Source organism: Monodelphis domestica, chromosome 4 (genome assembly GCF_027887165.1).
Source record: "Monodelphis domestica isolate mMonDom1 chromosome 4, mMonDom1.pri, whole genome shotgun sequence".
Classification (NCBI taxonomy): domain Eukaryota; kingdom Metazoa; phylum Chordata; class Mammalia; order Didelphimorphia; family Didelphidae; genus Monodelphis; species Monodelphis domestica.
Genome location: NC_077230.1, coordinates 32,792,643 through 32,812,121, shown reverse-complemented (window position 1 = coordinate 32,812,121; position 19,479 = coordinate 32,792,643). Strand labels below are relative to the sequence as shown.

The 19,479-nt window shown below is 35.8% G+C and overlaps 1 protein-coding gene and 1 long non-coding RNA gene across 15 annotated transcripts in view; one reads left to right on the top strand and one right to left on the bottom strand.

Moving 5' to 3' along the window:
- LOC103106415 (uncharacterized) overlaps positions 1-10,988 on the top strand; it is a 107,283-nt gene extending 96,295 nt beyond the window's left edge. The window contains exon 3 of the long non-coding RNA XR_008911749.1: positions 10,812-10,988. This is a non-coding gene — a long non-coding RNA (uncharacterized LOC103106415). The remainder of the gene's footprint in view (positions 1-10,811) is intronic.
- DMD (dystrophin) overlaps positions 1-19,479 on the bottom strand; it is a 2,399,796-nt gene that overhangs the window by 14,006 nt on the left and 2,366,311 nt on the right. For all 14 annotated transcript variants that reach the window (XM_007493357.3, XM_056797113.1, XM_056797114.1 and 11 more), the window contains 3 exons: positions 12,004-12,247; positions 10,534-10,657; positions 1,610-1,705 (listed from right to left, as the gene is read on the bottom strand). In XM_007493357.3, coding sequence (XP_007493419.2) covers positions 1,610-1,705; positions 10,534-10,657; positions 12,004-12,247 — 464 coding nt within the window. The remainder of the gene's footprint in view (positions 1-1,609; positions 1,706-10,533; positions 10,658-12,003; positions 12,248-19,479) is intronic.

The following is a 19,479-nucleotide window of genomic DNA, read 5'->3' as shown; positions in this document are numbered from 1 at the left end:
GGTCTGGTGCTCTATCCACTTGTGCCACCCGATAAACTCACAATAAAATATATCTAACTGGTTTTTCTTTGTTCAGAGGGAGGGAACCACTGGGAATTGAAAGTGGTATAAAAACATACACATAAAAATCGATGAAGTGTTTTTAAAAGGACTACCTATGATCAGTCTTATACTTCTGGCCCCAAATAGCTGACATTTCCAATGCCACGACAGGTTTTAAGACAGGATGAAAGTGTGGCGAATTAAAGGGCAAAATCTGCTCTAAGAGAATATTCTTTTCTCTATGGAGACAGAAACATAAACGGAGGGCCAGCATCTTAATCTATGCAAAAGCAGTTGCAGTCAATATATACAATTTAATTTTTTAGTTCATTAGCTTAAAAATAGGGTGTGTTAGACCTGACAGAAAAGAGAACTTCATGAAAAATGGCTTTTATTGGCTACCAGCAAACTCATCTCAGATGTGGTCTCTAAGGAGAAGGTATACTTAGGGTAGTTAAGCTAAAAATGAAATTATCTCCCCTAACCCCCACCCCCATCTGCCCCTGAAAGAGAAAAAAAAAAGGAGAAGGACAAGGCTTTACCAATTCAAATGAATGCATTCAGTGGCCCTCAATAGTGAATAGCTGGCTGGTACAAACACTTAAAATTAGCTTACACTGACTGTTCCTTAGCAACCCTCTATCAGTACAAGATGGTGCTGCTCAACGCTCACTCATACATCAAAGAGCCAGGAAATGGTCATTGTTCACTGACACTGAACAAAAAGATAGGAAAACATAATGCTAAAAATGGTCTCCTCATTGCCCTTGTAGAGCGGGGAAAGCACAGATTTTCTCACTCCGTCTTCCATTCAAGCTACCAAACCTCCCGGATCATTATTTTATCCTACATTTTTTTCTGCTTCTGCATTCTTAGATTTTTCATAAAAGGCAGTGATTTATATCCTGTTTTTAAAAAACAACGTATCATGGGGAGGTAAGGGCCACTGGCTTTCTTTGACTTTAAGCCAAATTATTAATAATAATAATAATAAAAAACCCTCCCATGAGCCTCTACATCTGTGTGAAGCTATTGTTGTCACGTTGTACAAACCGTGTACCAGGAACTAATCCAACATGTATTCTAGCAAAATAGGTCTATGCCACAAGTGAGCAACTTCATCAAATGCCAGAAAGAAAAGCAAAGTCTATGTTTTAAAATAACATGCTTCTCTTTTCTATGAACTCTTTTTACTTGAAAGGGAGTAAAAAAGATCGAGGACAAACTAGCAAGGAAGATTTCATTAAATCTTGAATTGACAAAGTGCAGTAAAGGGATTGTATAGAGTTCCTGTCTTCTACTCACACTACATGACTTATTATAAGTATCAATAGTGATATACCTGTTAATATATATAACAATATAAATATATATAATATATAACCCCCCACAAATTCAGATTTAAAAATAAAATGTCTATCGACATTAGAAGATGAGCTGAGCATTTTATCCATATGCTCCATATTAGCATTATATCCATCTGAAAAAAACCTACACCAATTTGACATGGAAATATGTATTCGCATTTATCCAAATAACTGATTTTTGGCCAAGTGCTAGAGCTCACCTCTTGTACTTGGAAAGGAGTTATTAAGCTGTTCCATTACTTCTTCTAACCCTGTGCTTGTGTCCTGAGGAGGAGGACTGAGTAGGTCATCCTCACCTAAAAAAAATAGCCAAGAATAATTAGAAAATGCCTCAACCACATAAACATGATTCTATTTGCAGTTACACAAAATTACATTTTTAAAAAGATGATCTATATCAATTTTTACTTGCATAGTAATGATGGAAAAAAGATTTCTCTGTGCTCGTTAATTATAAAGTGATAATTCCTTAAAATCAAGGATAAATCATTATAAAGTAATAATAATTTCTTAAAGTCCAGAATACAAAATTATGAAGTAATAATAATTCCTTGAAGTCAAGAATAAAGTTCTATATGGCATTACCCTTGGAGAAAAACTATATGAGCATTGAAAAGGTTTTAGGTATATCAACCAGCCATTTTACACTTCGTTAGTGTTTCTGAAAAATCCATGAACCTTTTCAATATCTCAAGTGAAGGAGAATTAAAACATGTTGGTAAGTTCTACTCTACTGAAATTCAGATTTGAATATAATGAAAAGAAACAGTAATTGCAAGATCATAGACTTAAGAGGCAAAAGGGAGCTTAGAATTAGGTAGTTCAATTCTTCCAATTTGGGGACAAAGGAACTCATACCTAGAATGGCAGAATTACCTGACTGCACCAGCAGTAAATAAAAGAAACAAAACATAAAATTGCTTTCACAATTAGAGAGATTTAAAAATACCTCTCCTAAACCATTCCTTAATACAGTGGTAATTGTTCATGCCTTTAAAAAAAGATGAATCTCTGACATTTTGTTATTTCTTTTTGGAAAGTGGGGAACAAATATGGTAGTAGTATATCTTTCCCTCTCTCCTTTGATATTTAACAATAAAAAGAAAGCCCAGACTAGGGAGTAAAAGGCACGCTGAGATTTTGTACTGTTATAGTGTCAACACAGCAGACACTATGGTCTACAGGTGTTAAACACACCGAGGGCTGCCCTTTCATGATTATTTAATGGTTGATAATGATGGCATTGGAGTAAAGCTGCAAAGAGGCAGTAAAGGGAGTTAAGTCTGGGAGGATTTTTCTGTTTAAGTGAAGTGAAAAATTAAACATTAAAATGTAAAGATGCAAGGAGCTAGATTTGTGGATTTAGAAGATCACTTGTGTGGATTAGGTACATCTTCAGTATAAAAAAGGGCACTTAGTACTGTGAAGTATATTGGATTGTAGTATAGGAAAGGTCAGAGTCCTTCATAAGATAATAAAATTCAAAATGTAAGTTTAATGAAAACCACCTACCTCTAGAGTCTTTAAAACTCATTATTTTTAGACAGCCCCACTTTTGGATAGAAAAAAAAACTTTCTAAAAAATTTCAAATGATGTCATTAAACTTCCATTTAAATAAAGACCTTATTTCTGTCATCCACAAGCGACAGATATTCTTTCAGACATCCTGATTCTCCTGGGTACAAGGCAAGATGCACATCATATAAATGGTTTGAGGTGCAGAGAATGATTCTCATTCTCACATCCATTTATGGTACTGGATATAAAGATCCCATGAAGATATCCTAATTAAGCTTAAGAAATGACTACAATGAATCAAATAGTAGAAAGATAATAGATGGGGTCTAACATTAAAGATGTTTCCAATTTCAGTACTGATTCTTATTAGTTATGTAACTGGGAGATGGTTGGGCCTGTATCAGGCATTCAAAACTAGCCTCAGATACTGTGCAAGTCTCTTAACTCCATTTGCCTTAGTTTCCTTCTTTGTAAAAAGAGCTAGAGAAGGAAACCACAAACCACTCCAGTACTTTTGCCAAAAAAAACCCTGATGGGGTCATGAAAGAGACATGACTGAAAAACAACGGAACAACCAAAAACTCTTGAGCCAAGTCACTTAGCTTCTTTGAGGCTGTTTTTTCATCTGGAAAAAGGAATAAAAATTCTCAAATCATCTATTGAGGAATATTGTGAAGACAATGTTTTACAAATCTTAAAGCATTATTTTGTGGGTAACCAGGTTAATAAATCTCACCTGAAAATCTATGAAATATCAAATTTATTTCCTTTTCCCCCTGAGAATTATAGAATATATTTTATTGTTTTTCATTAATACAATCATTTCCCAATAAAAAGCTCTCTATCATAATGCCTTTTATTTAATAAAAGTTCAGAAAAAGCAAAACTATCTAATATATCAATTGCACTGTTCACTCTTGTAATTTGCCCTCAAATTAATTGCTATTGTCAAAAACCACTGAGAGATTAAAGAATGTACACTCCACATGGAAAACTTGGGAGCCAAATTCATGCTTTCATGCCAACATTCCTTATTTAAAAGTTGCTAGAGTATTTTTAAAAAGGATAAACATTAATGGTGATTTGGGGGGGGGTGGATGTAAAAAAGGTGTTTGATTTAAACTAAATTAAACTTATCTGCAAGGAATAAATAAAAGAGATAAAATACTGTTAAAGTGATTAGAGCGCCTGAAAGCTCTGTTGGTTATCAGGTTTTCTGTTCCATTAATGATGCAAATTTTGGCTGTAATAGGCAACATGTGGCTTCCTTTAATGGAGGCAAATCCCTGTTAGTGATAGTGTGCCTTACAGAGTAAATCAGAACCAATGGAGACACTCATCAGCATCAATATTAATGTTTCTGACAGTTTAATTACACCAAGTTAGAGCTCCAGGAATGCTTGTAAGATAGATTCAGATGCAGTTCAACACAGTGACATGATCCCCTGAATAATCACTACAAATGGATCATGAAGTATAATCTTACCAACATCAAATAATTTTATCTTTATAGACTTTTTTTTTTAGTATTTTCAAATTTTACAATTCAATAGAAAGGCCTCCTTTTCAAAGGAGAGAAAAATGTCCCCAAGGATAATGCCATTAGTTACTTTTGGTACTGACTGGTTGCTAAATTGAATATCTTTGTCAAACTTATCTATGCAAATGTCCAATATTATACCCCTACCTCTGCTAAAAAATGACAAACACAAAAATAAAAGAACCCAAACTAGAAATTTTAAAAATTTCAATTTGTTAAAGAAATAATGCATTAAGAATTATGAACTGAAAGCCGAGATGCAGTGAAGATCCTACAAGATTCAGAGATCATTTAAAGCTACATGTTGGGTATTTGATGTAACAATTTCATTCTCCTCCATTTCAATTTTCTCTTTCAACTCAACTCTGTAGACCCTATTTTACCCCAGAAATCTCTCCCAAATCCTAGGAATGACTTGTGCATGAATGAATAAGCGACAAAGCTCATCAATTTATCAGAATTTTCTTCCTATTTTGTATGAGATTTTATGTATTTTATGATAAGTAGGAAACAATCACATTTCTTTTTCTTTTTTTTAAACAATTACCTTCCATCTTAAACTCCATACTGTATATTGGTTCCAAGGCAGAGGAGTGGTAAGGGCTAGGGGTTAAGTGACTTGCCCAGAATCACATAGCCAGGAAGTATCTGAGGTCACATTTGAACCCAGGACTTCCTTTCTCTAGGCATAGTTGCCCCCAATGGACATTTATTTCTACAACACTAAGAGTAGAGAGACAACTGTGAAGTAATTGCACAAATTTGGCATCTTACACATTTCAAAATGATGACAAAATGGTGAAAACATACACACAATCTTCTCCTCTCTCTGACTAAACATGCTTTTAGCTCTGTGTTCACAGCCTGTGCCAATTTCACCAGTAAACTTACTAGAGTGATACCTTGGGAGGTGGGGGGTGGGGGTGGGGGTTGCATGCCGAATGAGAAGATGGATGGGAAGTGCTTTAGAAACTTTAAAGTCCCTTATTAATCTCAGCTATTATTGTTTCTTCCTAAATTAAAAAATATATAGAACACTTTCTGGAGACATTTCTATCATTGGATATCTTCTAAATATTTTATCAGGACATATAAAGCACAAATTAAAATCCCACCTGTCTTGTACTATAATATCTATTTGTTAACACAAAATTCTATTTTAGTGCATCAGAAAAATCAATACCTGACCACTGGTCCTCAGTTTCTTCATCTGTAAAGTCTAAAGAATGAACTCAGTAAACTGTAAGTTCTAGATTTAAATCTGGTTTAGTCCCCAAATATAATTTTTCATCAAAATCACTGTCATAAGGACAGGGTAGGCTTATTTTTCCTTTAAAGTGAATGAAACTATTATCAAGACCTAATTGGTCCAGAGAACCAGTGACTTAACTTAGTGGTGACCTAAGCACAAAAGTCACCACACAGAGTCAACGATTCCTTCAGGTTTGACATCCTACCCTCCTAGCATCACCATTGTCTCCTTATTGAACATCTTTTCTATGCCACAATTAAACTTATTTCTCTTAACTGGTAGATAGAATATGAATATTTCATTTTGTTCTAAACTTATTCTTGAACCTAGGCTTTACCAGGTATGGCCTAGAATTACCATATCCACAAGACATATTTCATAGCTGCAAGTTTGGGACCAGGGAGTCACAAAAATAACTCCTACCATTTCACAAAACAAAGGTCAGTTCTCAAAAATTCTATTTCTATAAGGAGAAAATAATAGCTTGGGACAAAAAAAAAACAACCTATTCTGAACATATTCAATGAACTGAAAATGCTTTAAAAATTAAAAGTTTCAGGGTAGCTGGGTGGCTCAGAGGATTGAGAGCCAGGCCTAGAGCCGGGAGGTCCTAAGTTCAAATCTGACCCCAGATGCTTCCTGGGTTAAAAAAAAAAATTAAAAATTTATAAATCATCAGTTTTTCCAAATTTCTTTAACATTCTTGGGAATTCATAGGTTAACTATACACATACACATCTGTGCTCACTTCTTGCTTCTTTCTGACCTTCGCTATCATGAATCAGTTTTGAATTGATATCCAGTACTGAAATATTAAAAGGCATTTACTAATTACTTAGGGATAGGAAAAGAACTGAAACCATCTCCCTTCTGGAAGCAACAAAGTAGAAGGCAAAGTCCAAAGGTCCTAAGGTTTCATAAGTAGGCCAGATAATAGTATTATGGGGACTGCAAGGTACCCCCAAGGTCTCTTCTAACTCTGAATCTATGATCATATGACCAAAACTTTGAAGGATTAGTTAGGGGAAATGGAGGAAATTATTGCCACAGAGGGAGTAGCAGGTATTTGATTAATATTAAAGAAAGTGAAATCTTTAAGGCTGCACATCACTTGGGTGCACATTATTGTTGTTCAGTCATTTTTCAGTCATGTCTGACTCTTTGGCACTCCATTTGGGTTTTCTTGGCAAAGATACTAGAATAGTTTGCCATTTCCTTCTCCAGCTCATTTTACAGATGAGGAACTGAGGCAAAGTTAAGTGACTTCTCCAGGGTCACCTAGCTAGTGTCTAAGGTTTGATTTCAAGATGAATATCCCTTACTTCAGGTCTGGCACTCTATCCATTGTACCTGGGTACATGTTAAATAGAATAGGCATAAAGGGACAGGGACTGAACCTGTGAGTCCTCTCAGATGAGAAAGTTTCTTCTTCCAGTGTAGACCAGATTTTTCTTAGAGAGCAACGTAGGATCATTTAAGCTCTTGAGCCCACATCTACTTAATTCCAAATCCAGCTGTCCAGTCATGCCAGGGCACCTTCTTTATTAAAATCTCCAGATGATTCTACTAAAAAATATCCCTCTCTCACCAACTTGTTCTAATGAAGACTTCCACAATGAAATTGTTAAAAGAGAAATGTTTCTAAATTATGAAATACAAGTTTAAATGTTAGCTAATAATTTGATAGAGAATGACAGTGTTTGAAGTAAGAGAAAAAGAAAGTGGGACAGACTGCCAATAGGGAAAATCGTTTTAGGTAAGGCTCCTCAAAGATGAAATGGCTTCAGGCCAAGCTGAAGGGAAGTACCATGCCTGCCTTTATTCACCTTCTCCCAAAGTAATCATTGACTACATTTAATTCAGATACAAAAGGAGTTTTGCTGAGTGCTATACCCCTCTACCAAAAAAAAAAAATCTGTGCCTAAGCAAATTATTTTCTGGGGAAAAAAGATGTCTATGAGCAAATAATTAAATCTGTCTTGGAGTGATTAAGCCCACAATTTCTATTCCTTTGGATCACATATTATGTTCATAACCCATTTTATCCTTGGGATGCTATTACCTTATCATTGACTTCTCCAGAAAACATTCTTTAGCTTCAATTACAATTTTTTAAATCAGAATTTTAGGAGGAAGTATTTTATACCTATATACACTCAATGGATTCTGAAATCTATTACAGTGCCTACTCATGCTGCTAAATACCAGGTGGCCATTTCTCAAATAGCAGGGAAAGAACCCGGAACTGATAACTGGACTGCCATGATGCACTATTGAACATGATCTTGGAATGGATTTTAAAACTTCTTAAGCATGTGGTCTGTACACACGCCCATGCACTGATGGAGACCAGTCTATTTCATTACATTACATGGCATTATGAATACAATTTCTTTACACTTGAGAAATATATTTAGGACTGCTTAGTCTACATTAAGGGTACAGAACAGCAAATCCCAGCATTGTGAAAACCATTCCCCAGAACAAATAACATTAATTTCATTTATTTACTTGTTCACATTCTTCCTTAGATAAGGACCAAGATTATATGGGGAACTTGGAAAAATAGCCAACATCCAGTTTTTCCTTCAAGGAAACATAAATATATATCAATTGAATGTTAAGCTGACGTGGTATCCCTAGCACAGGATAGCTATAAATAGAAAGAGCCTAATGCAGTCCAGGCTACTGATTTAAGCTTGGAGTCCAAATTAAAATATTTGTGAACTATAAAATGGGATAAAAATCACTTTACCAATAAGAAATAACATGACAAATACAATTTTAAAAAAATCTGTACCTTCTGTCTTAGAATCAATACTCCAAGGCAGAAGAGTGGTAAGGGCTAGGCAATGGGGGTTACGTGATTTGCACAGCTAGCAGGTGTCTCAGGCCAGATTTGAACCCTGGACCTTCCATCTCTAGGCCTGGCCCTCAATACACTAAGCCCACAAATACAATTCTTAAGATTAGGACTTGAAGCCAGAAGCCAATACTTTGAATCCCAAGCCTACCATTCATGTTGGCATTTCATTTGGCCTCTTGTTCTTTTTTGATCATACAAGACAATTTTACTACCTGTATGGACCTGTAAAATTCAGCTTGTATATGGTGGTACATTGCTTCACACCTGGCACAGTAGCACAGGTGAATCCCTTCTCGAGTCTTACAAGTTGTGTTACTTTGGATAGGACACTTAAAACCTTTTTTGAGCTTTAGTTTCCTTCTCATCACCTCACAGGATTGTTGTAAGGATCAAAATAAATCTTCACCCAGAATTAAATTATTCTGTGAAATAATGTAACTTTTTCAGGGTGATCTACAGATCTTAAAGAGCTCTGCAAATGTCAGCTATGACGATGATGTTGATGATGATGAAATAAAAGACTTGGTAACCTATAAGACAATATAAATTTAAACTTTACTTTCCTTTTGTATTCATTTTAAATTCTGCCATTCCTCCATTGGTTGTATAAAGGAAACTTCCCGAAAACCCTGATACCTCCAACTTCTAATTTGTGGCCTCCAACCAGCGTCTCCTTTCCCCTTATTGCCATCAGGGTTAAATAATTCATGTTTCTGAGCACCCTGAATACCACTTGTGAAATATGCTACATAGTAAAAACTTTATTTCAAATATAAAAAATTGTTTTTGCAGAATAAGCTCATTAGCTCAGGAAATTCCCCTCCAAGGAGGTATCCTCAGAGAGTTGCTCAGAGCCCAAAGAGTTGCACAGTTGGTCTATACTTGTTCACATAGTGAGTACCTTCAGGAAGGGCCTGAAGATAAGTGATACCACTTAGCAGATTTAATCTCTCAAATACACCAGAAAATTCTCCATCTGCACTGGTGGAAGGAGTTTCCCAATGAGGAAACTAGTCAATAATTCCCTAGTCAATAAAATTACAGGTTTGGTCTCCTCTACTGCCCCTGAATGAAAGTCTGGGTTAAGTTTATGGTGCTGCATGTGGAAAAAAAAAAAACCAAAACTGGTATCTGAGACAAAAACTTGCCCGGGTTTGTACACACATTAGATACAAAGCAAAGGCACAGAAAGAGCCTCCATCACATCAAAATTAATGAGATGTCATTTCCTTTTTTTTTAAAACCCTTACCTTCTGTCTTGGAGTCAATACTGTGTATTGGCTTCAAGGCAGAAGAGTGGTAAGGGCTAGGCAATGGGGGTCAAGTGACTTGCCCAGGGTCACACAGCTGGGAAGTGTCTGAGGGAGATGTCATTTCCTAAAGAAGTGGATAGTGAGATAAAGAGGAAAAGAGGACAGGAAGGCATGGAAGCCAAGGAGCCAAGTCCTCATACTGTCTGCATTACTACCGAACTGTGTGACTTGAAGCAAGCTGCCAAACCATTCTGAGATGCAGAATCTTCAGGCTATCAAATGGGTGGTTATACTAGACAAGGTCCTTGTTCTCTTTAAGATTTTATGTTTTTTCCAAGTCAAGTTGCTTTGTGGAAAATGTCTCTCATTAGAAGTCATTAAAATGGGAAAACTCAGTATTTTACCATTTTGAATGAAGCCTGATTTTTTAAAAAACTCTTAACTTTCATTTAGAATCAATACTAAGTATTGGTTCCTAAGCAGAAGAGGGTTAAGGGATAAGCCTTTGGGATTGAGGGACTTGCTCAGAGTCACATAGCTAGCAAGTGTCTGAGGCCAGATTTGAACCCCAAGATGACTTGGCTCTCTACCCACTGAGCTACCTAGTTGCCTCTATCCTGATTTCAATAGATATTATCTCTCTCTCTCTCTCACACACACACACACACACACACACACACCTGTTTGTACTTACCCATGGTTTCTGAAGTTTGACTGCCAACCACTCGGAGCAGCATTGGTTGACTGCTATCTGACCTCTGTAAAGAGGTGGAAGGAGAGGATACTGTTGTACCATTCACCTTGGCTTCTGCCTGGGGCTGAAGCATTAGAATGAAAGAAACTTTATTTTACAGCAATGAACAAATAATAAGATTTTCTACTTTGAAGGGAGAGCAAACTACATTTTGAAAAGGAACAATATTTTTATGAAGGAACTATAAAAATTAATCTCAAGTTTTATTTTTATCCCAGGTGTAAAAGACTTCAAGATCTTCTGTTACAAGGATTTTTCTATCAGAAAAATTAAGGAAAATTGTACATGGAATATGCAAAAACAATTATGTGTAAAGGTAAAAAGGAATACATTATGTAAACCAGTATGGACCAGAAGTCTTGAAGACCCAAAAAGGGACACAATAAAATGAAAAATATGATAGTGGTATTGCCTATTTTGTCCACTGATAATCTAGGTTGGTTTCATCTGCAAGGCTATTTTGGGTTTAAAGTCCCTAAAGATCAAGGATTATATGCTGCTAGATGTTCAATATGTGTTGTCTGGGGATATATTTTTTAAATTTCTCTTTCTTTAGGGACCAAGATGATAGAAAGGGCAAGAAAACATACATACAAAAGAATAAAGCTTAGGAATAAATACTATCCTATCCAGGGGTTAAGCTATCAGGTCAGAATCAAAACCCTTCATACCAGATACATTTCAAACTTGACTACAATACTGATGTGGTCTAAGAAATGCATGAAAAGTTTTTGTGATTAATACTTTCATCTTCACACTCACAAACCTCTGATCTCACTGAGAGTTTGGTTGTCAGATGGGGATAGACCTTATGGGAGATTTAGGCTCTTGTAAGTGAACTCATTGGAGTGCACAGTGATTAGTTAAGAAATATTAATAACCACCACTGACCCATTCAGGATGGTCTCCTTCTCTAACCTGTCAATTTCCACCATGGTGTTGTCTCTTTCTCTAACCTGTCAATTTCCACCATGGTGTTGTCTCCTTTAACCTGTCAATTTCTGCCATCACGTTGTCTCCTTCATCTCTACCTACAAGTATTTTTCTCATCACTCATGGGCTGACACAAGTTCTGTACTACCTCCTCATGATTTTTCTTGACTAATCCAAATAATAATGAGTACTCATTTTCTTTACTGGACTTTAATTACATACCATCTTGTTCATAGCTTACTTCATGCACATACACACCTTATTCTTCAACTATGAGTTTAAGCTCCTTGTGGAAATAAATGGAATGTGTCTTACACTTCAGTAGCCCATAGAGCTAGACACATAAAAGGTGTTCAAAAAGTATTCCTTGGCTGGCTTAGTTTATAAACGAAGCCATGTATATCCAATTTTTAGCTTTGTTTGGTAAAGGGGGAAAAAGACTCCATAAAAATTCTAAGTATTAGATTTGGGTCTCACTTGTTCCAGGAGCTGTCTAAGTCTATGCAGCTGTGACTCCAGCTGCTTATTGTGGTCCTCCAGGATCTGCATCCTGGCTTCCAGGCGGCCTTTGTGTTGGCGCAGGAGCTTGGCTTCTGCAATGAGCTCAGCATCCCGGGGGCTCTGGGGAGAGATGGGCATCATCTCAGGAGGGGATGGCAGTGGGGACAGGCCTTTGTGTTCATGCTGCTGCTTCAGTCGGTCATATTCTGCTTGTAGATTCCTGTTGGCAAGAAATAAATCACAAATCTTTAGAATCTTCAGCAAATTTTACAGGCAGTAATGGAGAAGTCATTCTGAAAAATACCTGAGAGTGGTTCCCATTAAGATGAAATTATCAATGCTAAAGGACTGGAGTAGAAGATAAATTTTAGCCTACCATTTGCCTAATAAGAATGGGCTGTTTTCCAATTTTTTATGTCTTACCAAAAGCCTTATGGATATCATGTTCAGATAGGAAAGCAGCAAAATAAACTGATACATTTCCAAGCCTCCCCCCAAAAAAATCACTTGAAAATTTCCTCATAATAAGTGATTACACTTAAATAAAAACATGCATAAAAACACAATTATTATTTTCCAGACATATTTAGGGCTCCCCTCCTAAATTAATCAAAACCTAAACTCAGAAGACCTGAATTAAATGAACCAGAAACCCTGAATATCTACTCCCTCCACCACAAAAAAAATTGGTTGGCATGAACCTTCCAGCTTATTCTAAAGCTTCATCTTTTTTCTATAACCCTTGGGTTAGGGCTAGAAGTTGGGTCAAAGACTTTAAGAAACCAGCAATGGTTAAACACACACACACACACACACACACACACACACACACATACACACACGCCAACAACCCAATGAAAACAACCCCCAGGGATTTAATTACCATTTAAAAGTGTGTGTCCTTTTCTCTTAAGAAACATTCTGTATCTTTTTCACTAAGGCTTTGAAGTAGAATAATTACTTTTATGATGAAGGTTGAAAGTTACACATTACTTACTAATGGCTGATGTCTATTATTGTCCTATTAGATTTTTAAGGGAAAGGGACAGAGAATGTAATTATTATCAAAAAGTTTGAGGGGCAGCTGGGTAGCTCAGTGGATTGAGAGCCAGGCCTAGAGATGGGAGGTCCTGGGTTCAAATTTGACCTCAGATATTTCCCAGTTGTGTGGCCCTGGGTAAGTCACTTAACCCCCATTGCCTAGCCCTCACTGCTCTTCTGCCTTGGAACCAATACACAGTATTGGTTCCAAGGCAGGAGGGGGAGGGGGGGGTTAAAAGTTTGGCCTCAGGGCAAGTTTTTGAAACTAGTTGTACACATAAGAACTATTATGTTTTAAGAAGTAATATCTTTAAAATATAAGCCTTCATCCTGTAGACATTTAACTGGTACAGTTTCATCATCATCTATAATTCATAAGTGATCTTCTAGAAAGTAAACTTCTTAAGATCAGCATTTATATTTCCTCCGACACTTAGCACACAGAAGATGCTTCTGTCATTTTTTATGATTTGTAATGAAAAACTGTATTATTGATATTTCAAAATGTATTTTAGTTAGGGACCTACTATGGCACGATGCCTTCTTAAGATAAGAAAGTACAAGGTAAATTTCATTTGGCTGTTAACATGCTATCATTGAAACAAATATTTTATTTCTCTTTCTTTGACATTATATGCCTATTATCTAATCTCTAATGATTCTCTGTTGGAAATATATTCATGATTTTAAAAAAATAGATGAATGTTTGTTAGCAATCAGAAGAGAAATCCATAGAGAATCTATTTACATTCTTGATTATCTTATAAATTATATTTCTATGGTAGTTCCCTAAAGGACACTAATTCAAATTCACTCTTCATGTATTCTGTCACCACAATTTCTTCCTGCAAGCAGTCATCCTAGAAAAGAACATTCCCTATTCATTATTAGTTTATTGCTTTCCACAAAGCTAAGAAAAAAACCTCCTCTCTTTCTACAATTAGGTAGATGTATCCGATTACTGTTGTATTATCAAGTATATGAATGTAGCCATCCAGATAAAGAAAATTATTATTTTTTAATTCCCAAATAATTAATGGATGTAAGGAATGAAATGAACTATAAAATTGTTGAAAGAAGCAAGGTAAAAAGAAGACAAAGAAGCAAACGTAGTCATTTTCCCTTTAGGTGTAAAGAAAGCTGGAGAAAGGAGGATTAGAGAATCCATCTAGAATTTTATTACTAAGGAGTATTATTACAATAGTCTTGAAACATTTGGGTGAGCTCTGGGTGGTTTATGGCTACCAATTAACCTAAAGATAGATGATCTAATTTCCAAACTAGAATTTCCTCATCATTTCTTATAACATAGAACTCCATTGTCACTGAAATATAGGTATAAAATGTACTTTCCAGAAGTGACTTGAAGATAGAGTATTTATTATATGTAATATACATGTCCACATAGAAAGTTTATAACTATATATGCCTTATCCTGGCATTCAAAGATCTCAGCAATCTTCCTCCAACTCCCCATTATCTTATATGGCCTTGCCCATATTCTGTTCTTGCCACATCTATTTTCTGTTTTCCAAATATGTTTCCCTCCTCTAACCATTTTCTCCCAAGGATCCACTATGTTGCTTTCTCATTCTTTATGCCCTCTCTCTCTACTCCTTGCCATTTTTGCCTGCTAGTATCATTCTCACCATTTAAAACAAGACTCAGGTTCCACTGCTTCCACTTACTAAAGTCTTTCCTGATCTCCCCTCACTAGAAATTATCTTTCTTCCCAGACTCCTCATAGTATTTTCTTTGCAATTCCTGTCTATAAGCACTTACTATATTCATATGGGTATAAAGTCTTATCTCTACTAGATTGTGAAATCCTAGAAGGCCCAGCTTTTATTTGTTTATGGAAGCTTTTTAGTAAATACTTGCTGAATATAATCTACTGATCAAGATAGGAAAAATAGAGCAAATAATTTAAGAACTTGAAAATATATAGATTGAATATCAACTACAATAAAAAAGGATCAGAAATGCACTTTTCTAAAAGCATAAAAATGTTCTTAACATACCATACAAAGAAGCAAGGCTTAATATACTGGACAAAACAAATGTTTTGTCATGAACACATTTCATTAACTGGAAACATGGGGTGAGGTAGAAGTCATACTTTTTGTCTGTAGACAAAATTTTTAAATATCTCAACTCAAAAAATTTCCTGTTTAATTTATGTTCATTCCTCTCCAATCCATATTCTCTATCTCTGTTCCCTAATCAAAACCTATTTTTCCATGCAGGAGAGAAGTGATTTATGCCTTAGTGTGAATTTAAGTCAATGTTATTTCTTCCAGGGCCATATGCATTTTAAACTTCATATTGAAACACAGAATAGAATGCCTTGATTCTTTTTAGGGAAATTTCAAGACTAAGCAGGTAGAAGAGATATTTTAGCAGACAGGAAGGTTTTTAGAGTATCTATGAAACTCTAACCAGAAGGTCCCTTATATACTGGGTTAATTGCTGTTAGGGGCTGGAGCCTTAGGGTGGCCCAACGCTCCATATCAAAGTAAAGTGTTGGATTTTTCTAACAGAAAACAGATCATCTCCAATCCAATAGCACTTATTGAAGTTGTGACAGATTAAATCTTGGTTTTTAAAGCTTTGAAATTGTATTTGAAAGTTGATTTATTATTGAATGTGTTGATTTTGAGTATTGCTTTTGAAAAGCAAGGATTTCCCTCTAAGTTAGTTACATTATAAGTTAGTTTATATTATTATATTATATTATATTATATTATATTATATTATAATGATAACAGTTTCCCCCATGATCTTTTACTCTGTTGCCTCTTGGTTTGTTACCACAATTGGCCAGGACAATCCTATCACATTGAGACAAAACTAGACTATAAGTTCTTAACCTTTTTTTTGTGACATGGACCCACCTGGCAGTCTGGTGAAGCCTATGGATCCCCCTCCTCAGAATAATGTTTTTAAATGCATAAAAGAAAATACTCAGGATTATCAAGAAAATCAATTATAATGAAATGGTTAAGAACTCTTGCCCTGGGATGATTCCAGAGTTTCCGTTACCAGTCCAATCCTTAGAAAAGTTACATAATTACTTGAATTTGTTTTTTTTTTAAGATTACAACATAATAATTAAACAAATCCTAATCATTAGTCAGATCTATATATTTGCCCATAATACAATTTCTTTCTAGTTTTTTTAAAGAGCTTTGAAGATGGACCATTTTTTTCTTTTTCTTTTTGTGAAATAATCAGAATTTCTTATATACTGTCAGTTGATAAATTTTTATTAAGCATCTACTATGTTCTGAGTACTATCTTAAGTGCTATCTTGCCCTCAAGGATGGCATAATATAAAGGTGGACAAAATAAACAAATTATGTACAAACAATTTGTGTATAGGATAAATTGGAAATAGTTAAGAAGGAAGACACTAGAATTAAGAGAGTTTGGGAAAGACTTCCTGTAGAAAAAGGGATTTTAGCTGGGACTTAAAGGAAGCCAAGGGGCAAAGATGAGGAAAGAACATTCCAGGAATGGGAGAGAAAGTGCCCAGATTCCTGAGATGGAGTGTTTTATTTGAGGGAGAAAAGGAGGCCAGTGCCACTGGTCTGAAGAGTAAATGGCAGCAAGTTAGGTATAAGAATAAAAGGAAAGGTGGCAGTGATGGAGTTAGGTTATAAAGGATTTAGAGGATAAAACAGTGAATTTTGTACTTGATCCTGAGGGTGATAGGGAGTCACTGGAGTTTAGTGAGGTGAGGAGAGAGAGAGAGAGGGAAAGGGAGAGGGAGAGGGAGAGGGAGAGGGAGAGGGAGAGGGAGAGGGAGAGGGAGAGGGAGAGGGAGAGGGAGAGGGAGAGGGAGAGGGACAGAGTCAGTCTGTATGACAAAGATATGGTCGTATGGTCAAACCTATGATTTAGGAAAATCACTTTTTGGTTGAATTTAGGATGGATTGGCATGAGGAGAGACTTGAAGACCTACCAACAAGAGATTAAAACAGTTGAGGCATAAGAGAAGAGCCTGCAGTAGAGTGATATAAGTATCAGAGGAGAAAGGGAGACACATTTAAAAGATGTTATACAGATGAATTGAGAGACCTTAGTAATAGATTGGATATGAGGGGGTGGTGAGAGATAGAAAGGAATTGAGGATAACACTTGTTTTGTATTTGGTAGATCTGGATGGATGATGGTGCCTTCAACAGTAACAGAGAAGTTTGGAGTGGGAGAGAATTTAGGGAAAAATTAGTAAAATGCCTACTGGCCATGTGAGGCTGGAGGTCAGAGAGGTTAGGGCAGGAGAGGTATATCTGAATCATCATCATAGAGTAATTATAATTTTATATACATTATAGTTTTATATCATACCTTTGTATTTATATTACATATAGATTATAAATTTACACACATTAACAATAATTACATCAATGTAATATTATTCCTCTTCTAAACTTTTAAGTTCCATCTTTCAGAATTAATTTTATCATTTCCTGATAGCAATATGTGAGAAGTAGTTGGGTAAACCAGTAAAGAACAGGCAGACTAGATAGGTTCTGGGCTAGAAAAAAGGAAAACCCAAGTTCAAATGCAGCCAATGGGGAAAAAATTTTTTGACAATAGGTAAGTCATATAGATCTCAGTTTTCCATTCTGTAAATAAAGATCATACCATTCCCTCCTAGGTTGTCATAAGGCTTGCATGAAGTAATGTATACAAAATGATTTGCAAATATTAAAGAAATATAAATACCAATGATTATTCCTTTTTTCTTTTGGAAACCCTTACCTTATCTTAGAATCAAGACAAGAGTGGTAAAGGCTAGGCAATGGGGTTAAGTGACTGGCCCAGGGTCACATAGCTGGGAAGTATCTGAGTTCAAATTTGAATCCAGAATTTCCCATCTCTGGGCCTGGCTCTCAATCCACTGAGCCACCCAGTTGCCCTCCCCCCCCCCCCAATTATCATTCCTAGTGTCTTTTTTTTTTTTTTAAGATGAAGGAACTGCAGATTGATTCATTTTGTTTAATATCTTACTCAGTCTACGAGGTTTCTAATAAGACATTCTGTAATTTCTTCTATAAGAAAAAAATGAATTGAGCATGTCAATCCTGAAATAGTACCTGGGCTCTTGCTTTGGTTCTAATTCCCAGAAAAAAATTTTGCTTTTTTGTTCACTGGCAAGTAAGCCAGAAATCCTTGCCACCTGTGATCAGTAGAGTTCTATGATACTATTTATGAGATGTGTTATTGAAATGTTAGTGTCTCTCTGTATCATGGAGATTCCTTTATAGATGGTTATAATAATCTCTCTTGTTAAATAAGCTCAGCAAATTCAGTATGATTTCATATTTATCTCTTCCTGACCTCGAGTCAAATGAACGTGAGTTATTTATTCAGAATTTGTAATGAATTAGTTCATACTTCTGCTGCATTTGGTCCCAGCACTGACTGAATTACAATGAAGAAGTGAGGCTGAATAATCTTTGGGAAAAAAAAATCAAAGTCAAAATCTGATTCCTCACAGCATAAATATTACCCTAGTAAAGACAATAATCTTTTAACCATCTATCCCAGCACCTGAGGTGAGTTTCAAAAACAATGTGGGGGGGAAAACCCCACAAAGAAACATAACCAATCAACCAAACCAACAAGTCAGCCTAGGAGAGATGCTAATGATATGCCCTGAGCAAGGCAGAACAGAACCCGAAAGCCAAGAGATTTCTTTTATGTCTTAGGAAGAGGGGGTATCGGTCTAAGGAAGCTCAGTAAATATACAAAGGAATAATAGTCACATTAAGGACTGAGCAATGGGAGGGAATTAATATCGAATGGAAACATGAAGATTGTTAAAAAACCAAAACTTCAGGGAAAAGACGTACAGGGGTATAAAGCCAGGACAGAAAGTATATGCTTTGGGTATAACTTAGCAGTGATATAGTAACAAGCATTGTACTAATGTGAGTAAACCAGGAATTAAGACACCTGGTAAGACTACAACCACGGGTCATTAACTCTAAGATATTTACTTTGTGGCAATAAGCAATAATGCCTGAATAATCAAAATGCATTTCTTTAGTGTTCATATGCACAAACTAAGCTTTTCTTCCTTTTCATAAAAGGCTACAATACTATTTGTTTTATACAGCCAAATTTGTTCCATCTATTCAGAAAGGTTCCTTTGCTCTTGATAAAAAGAACTAGTGTAAGCAAATGACGCCATAACATTTCTTGCAAATGACCTTTCTGCTCATTGGTGCTCTCCCATCCCCCACCACTCAGTGAAAAATCTCACTGCAAACCTCTATAAAAGAGGATACTTTGATTTCAATGTGTTCTAATGGATTTTGAAAACTCTATTCCTCTTTCCTTTAAATGACAACTATAGTATTATAGTTTGCCTACCATTATGTAAACTTTTATGCCTAATGA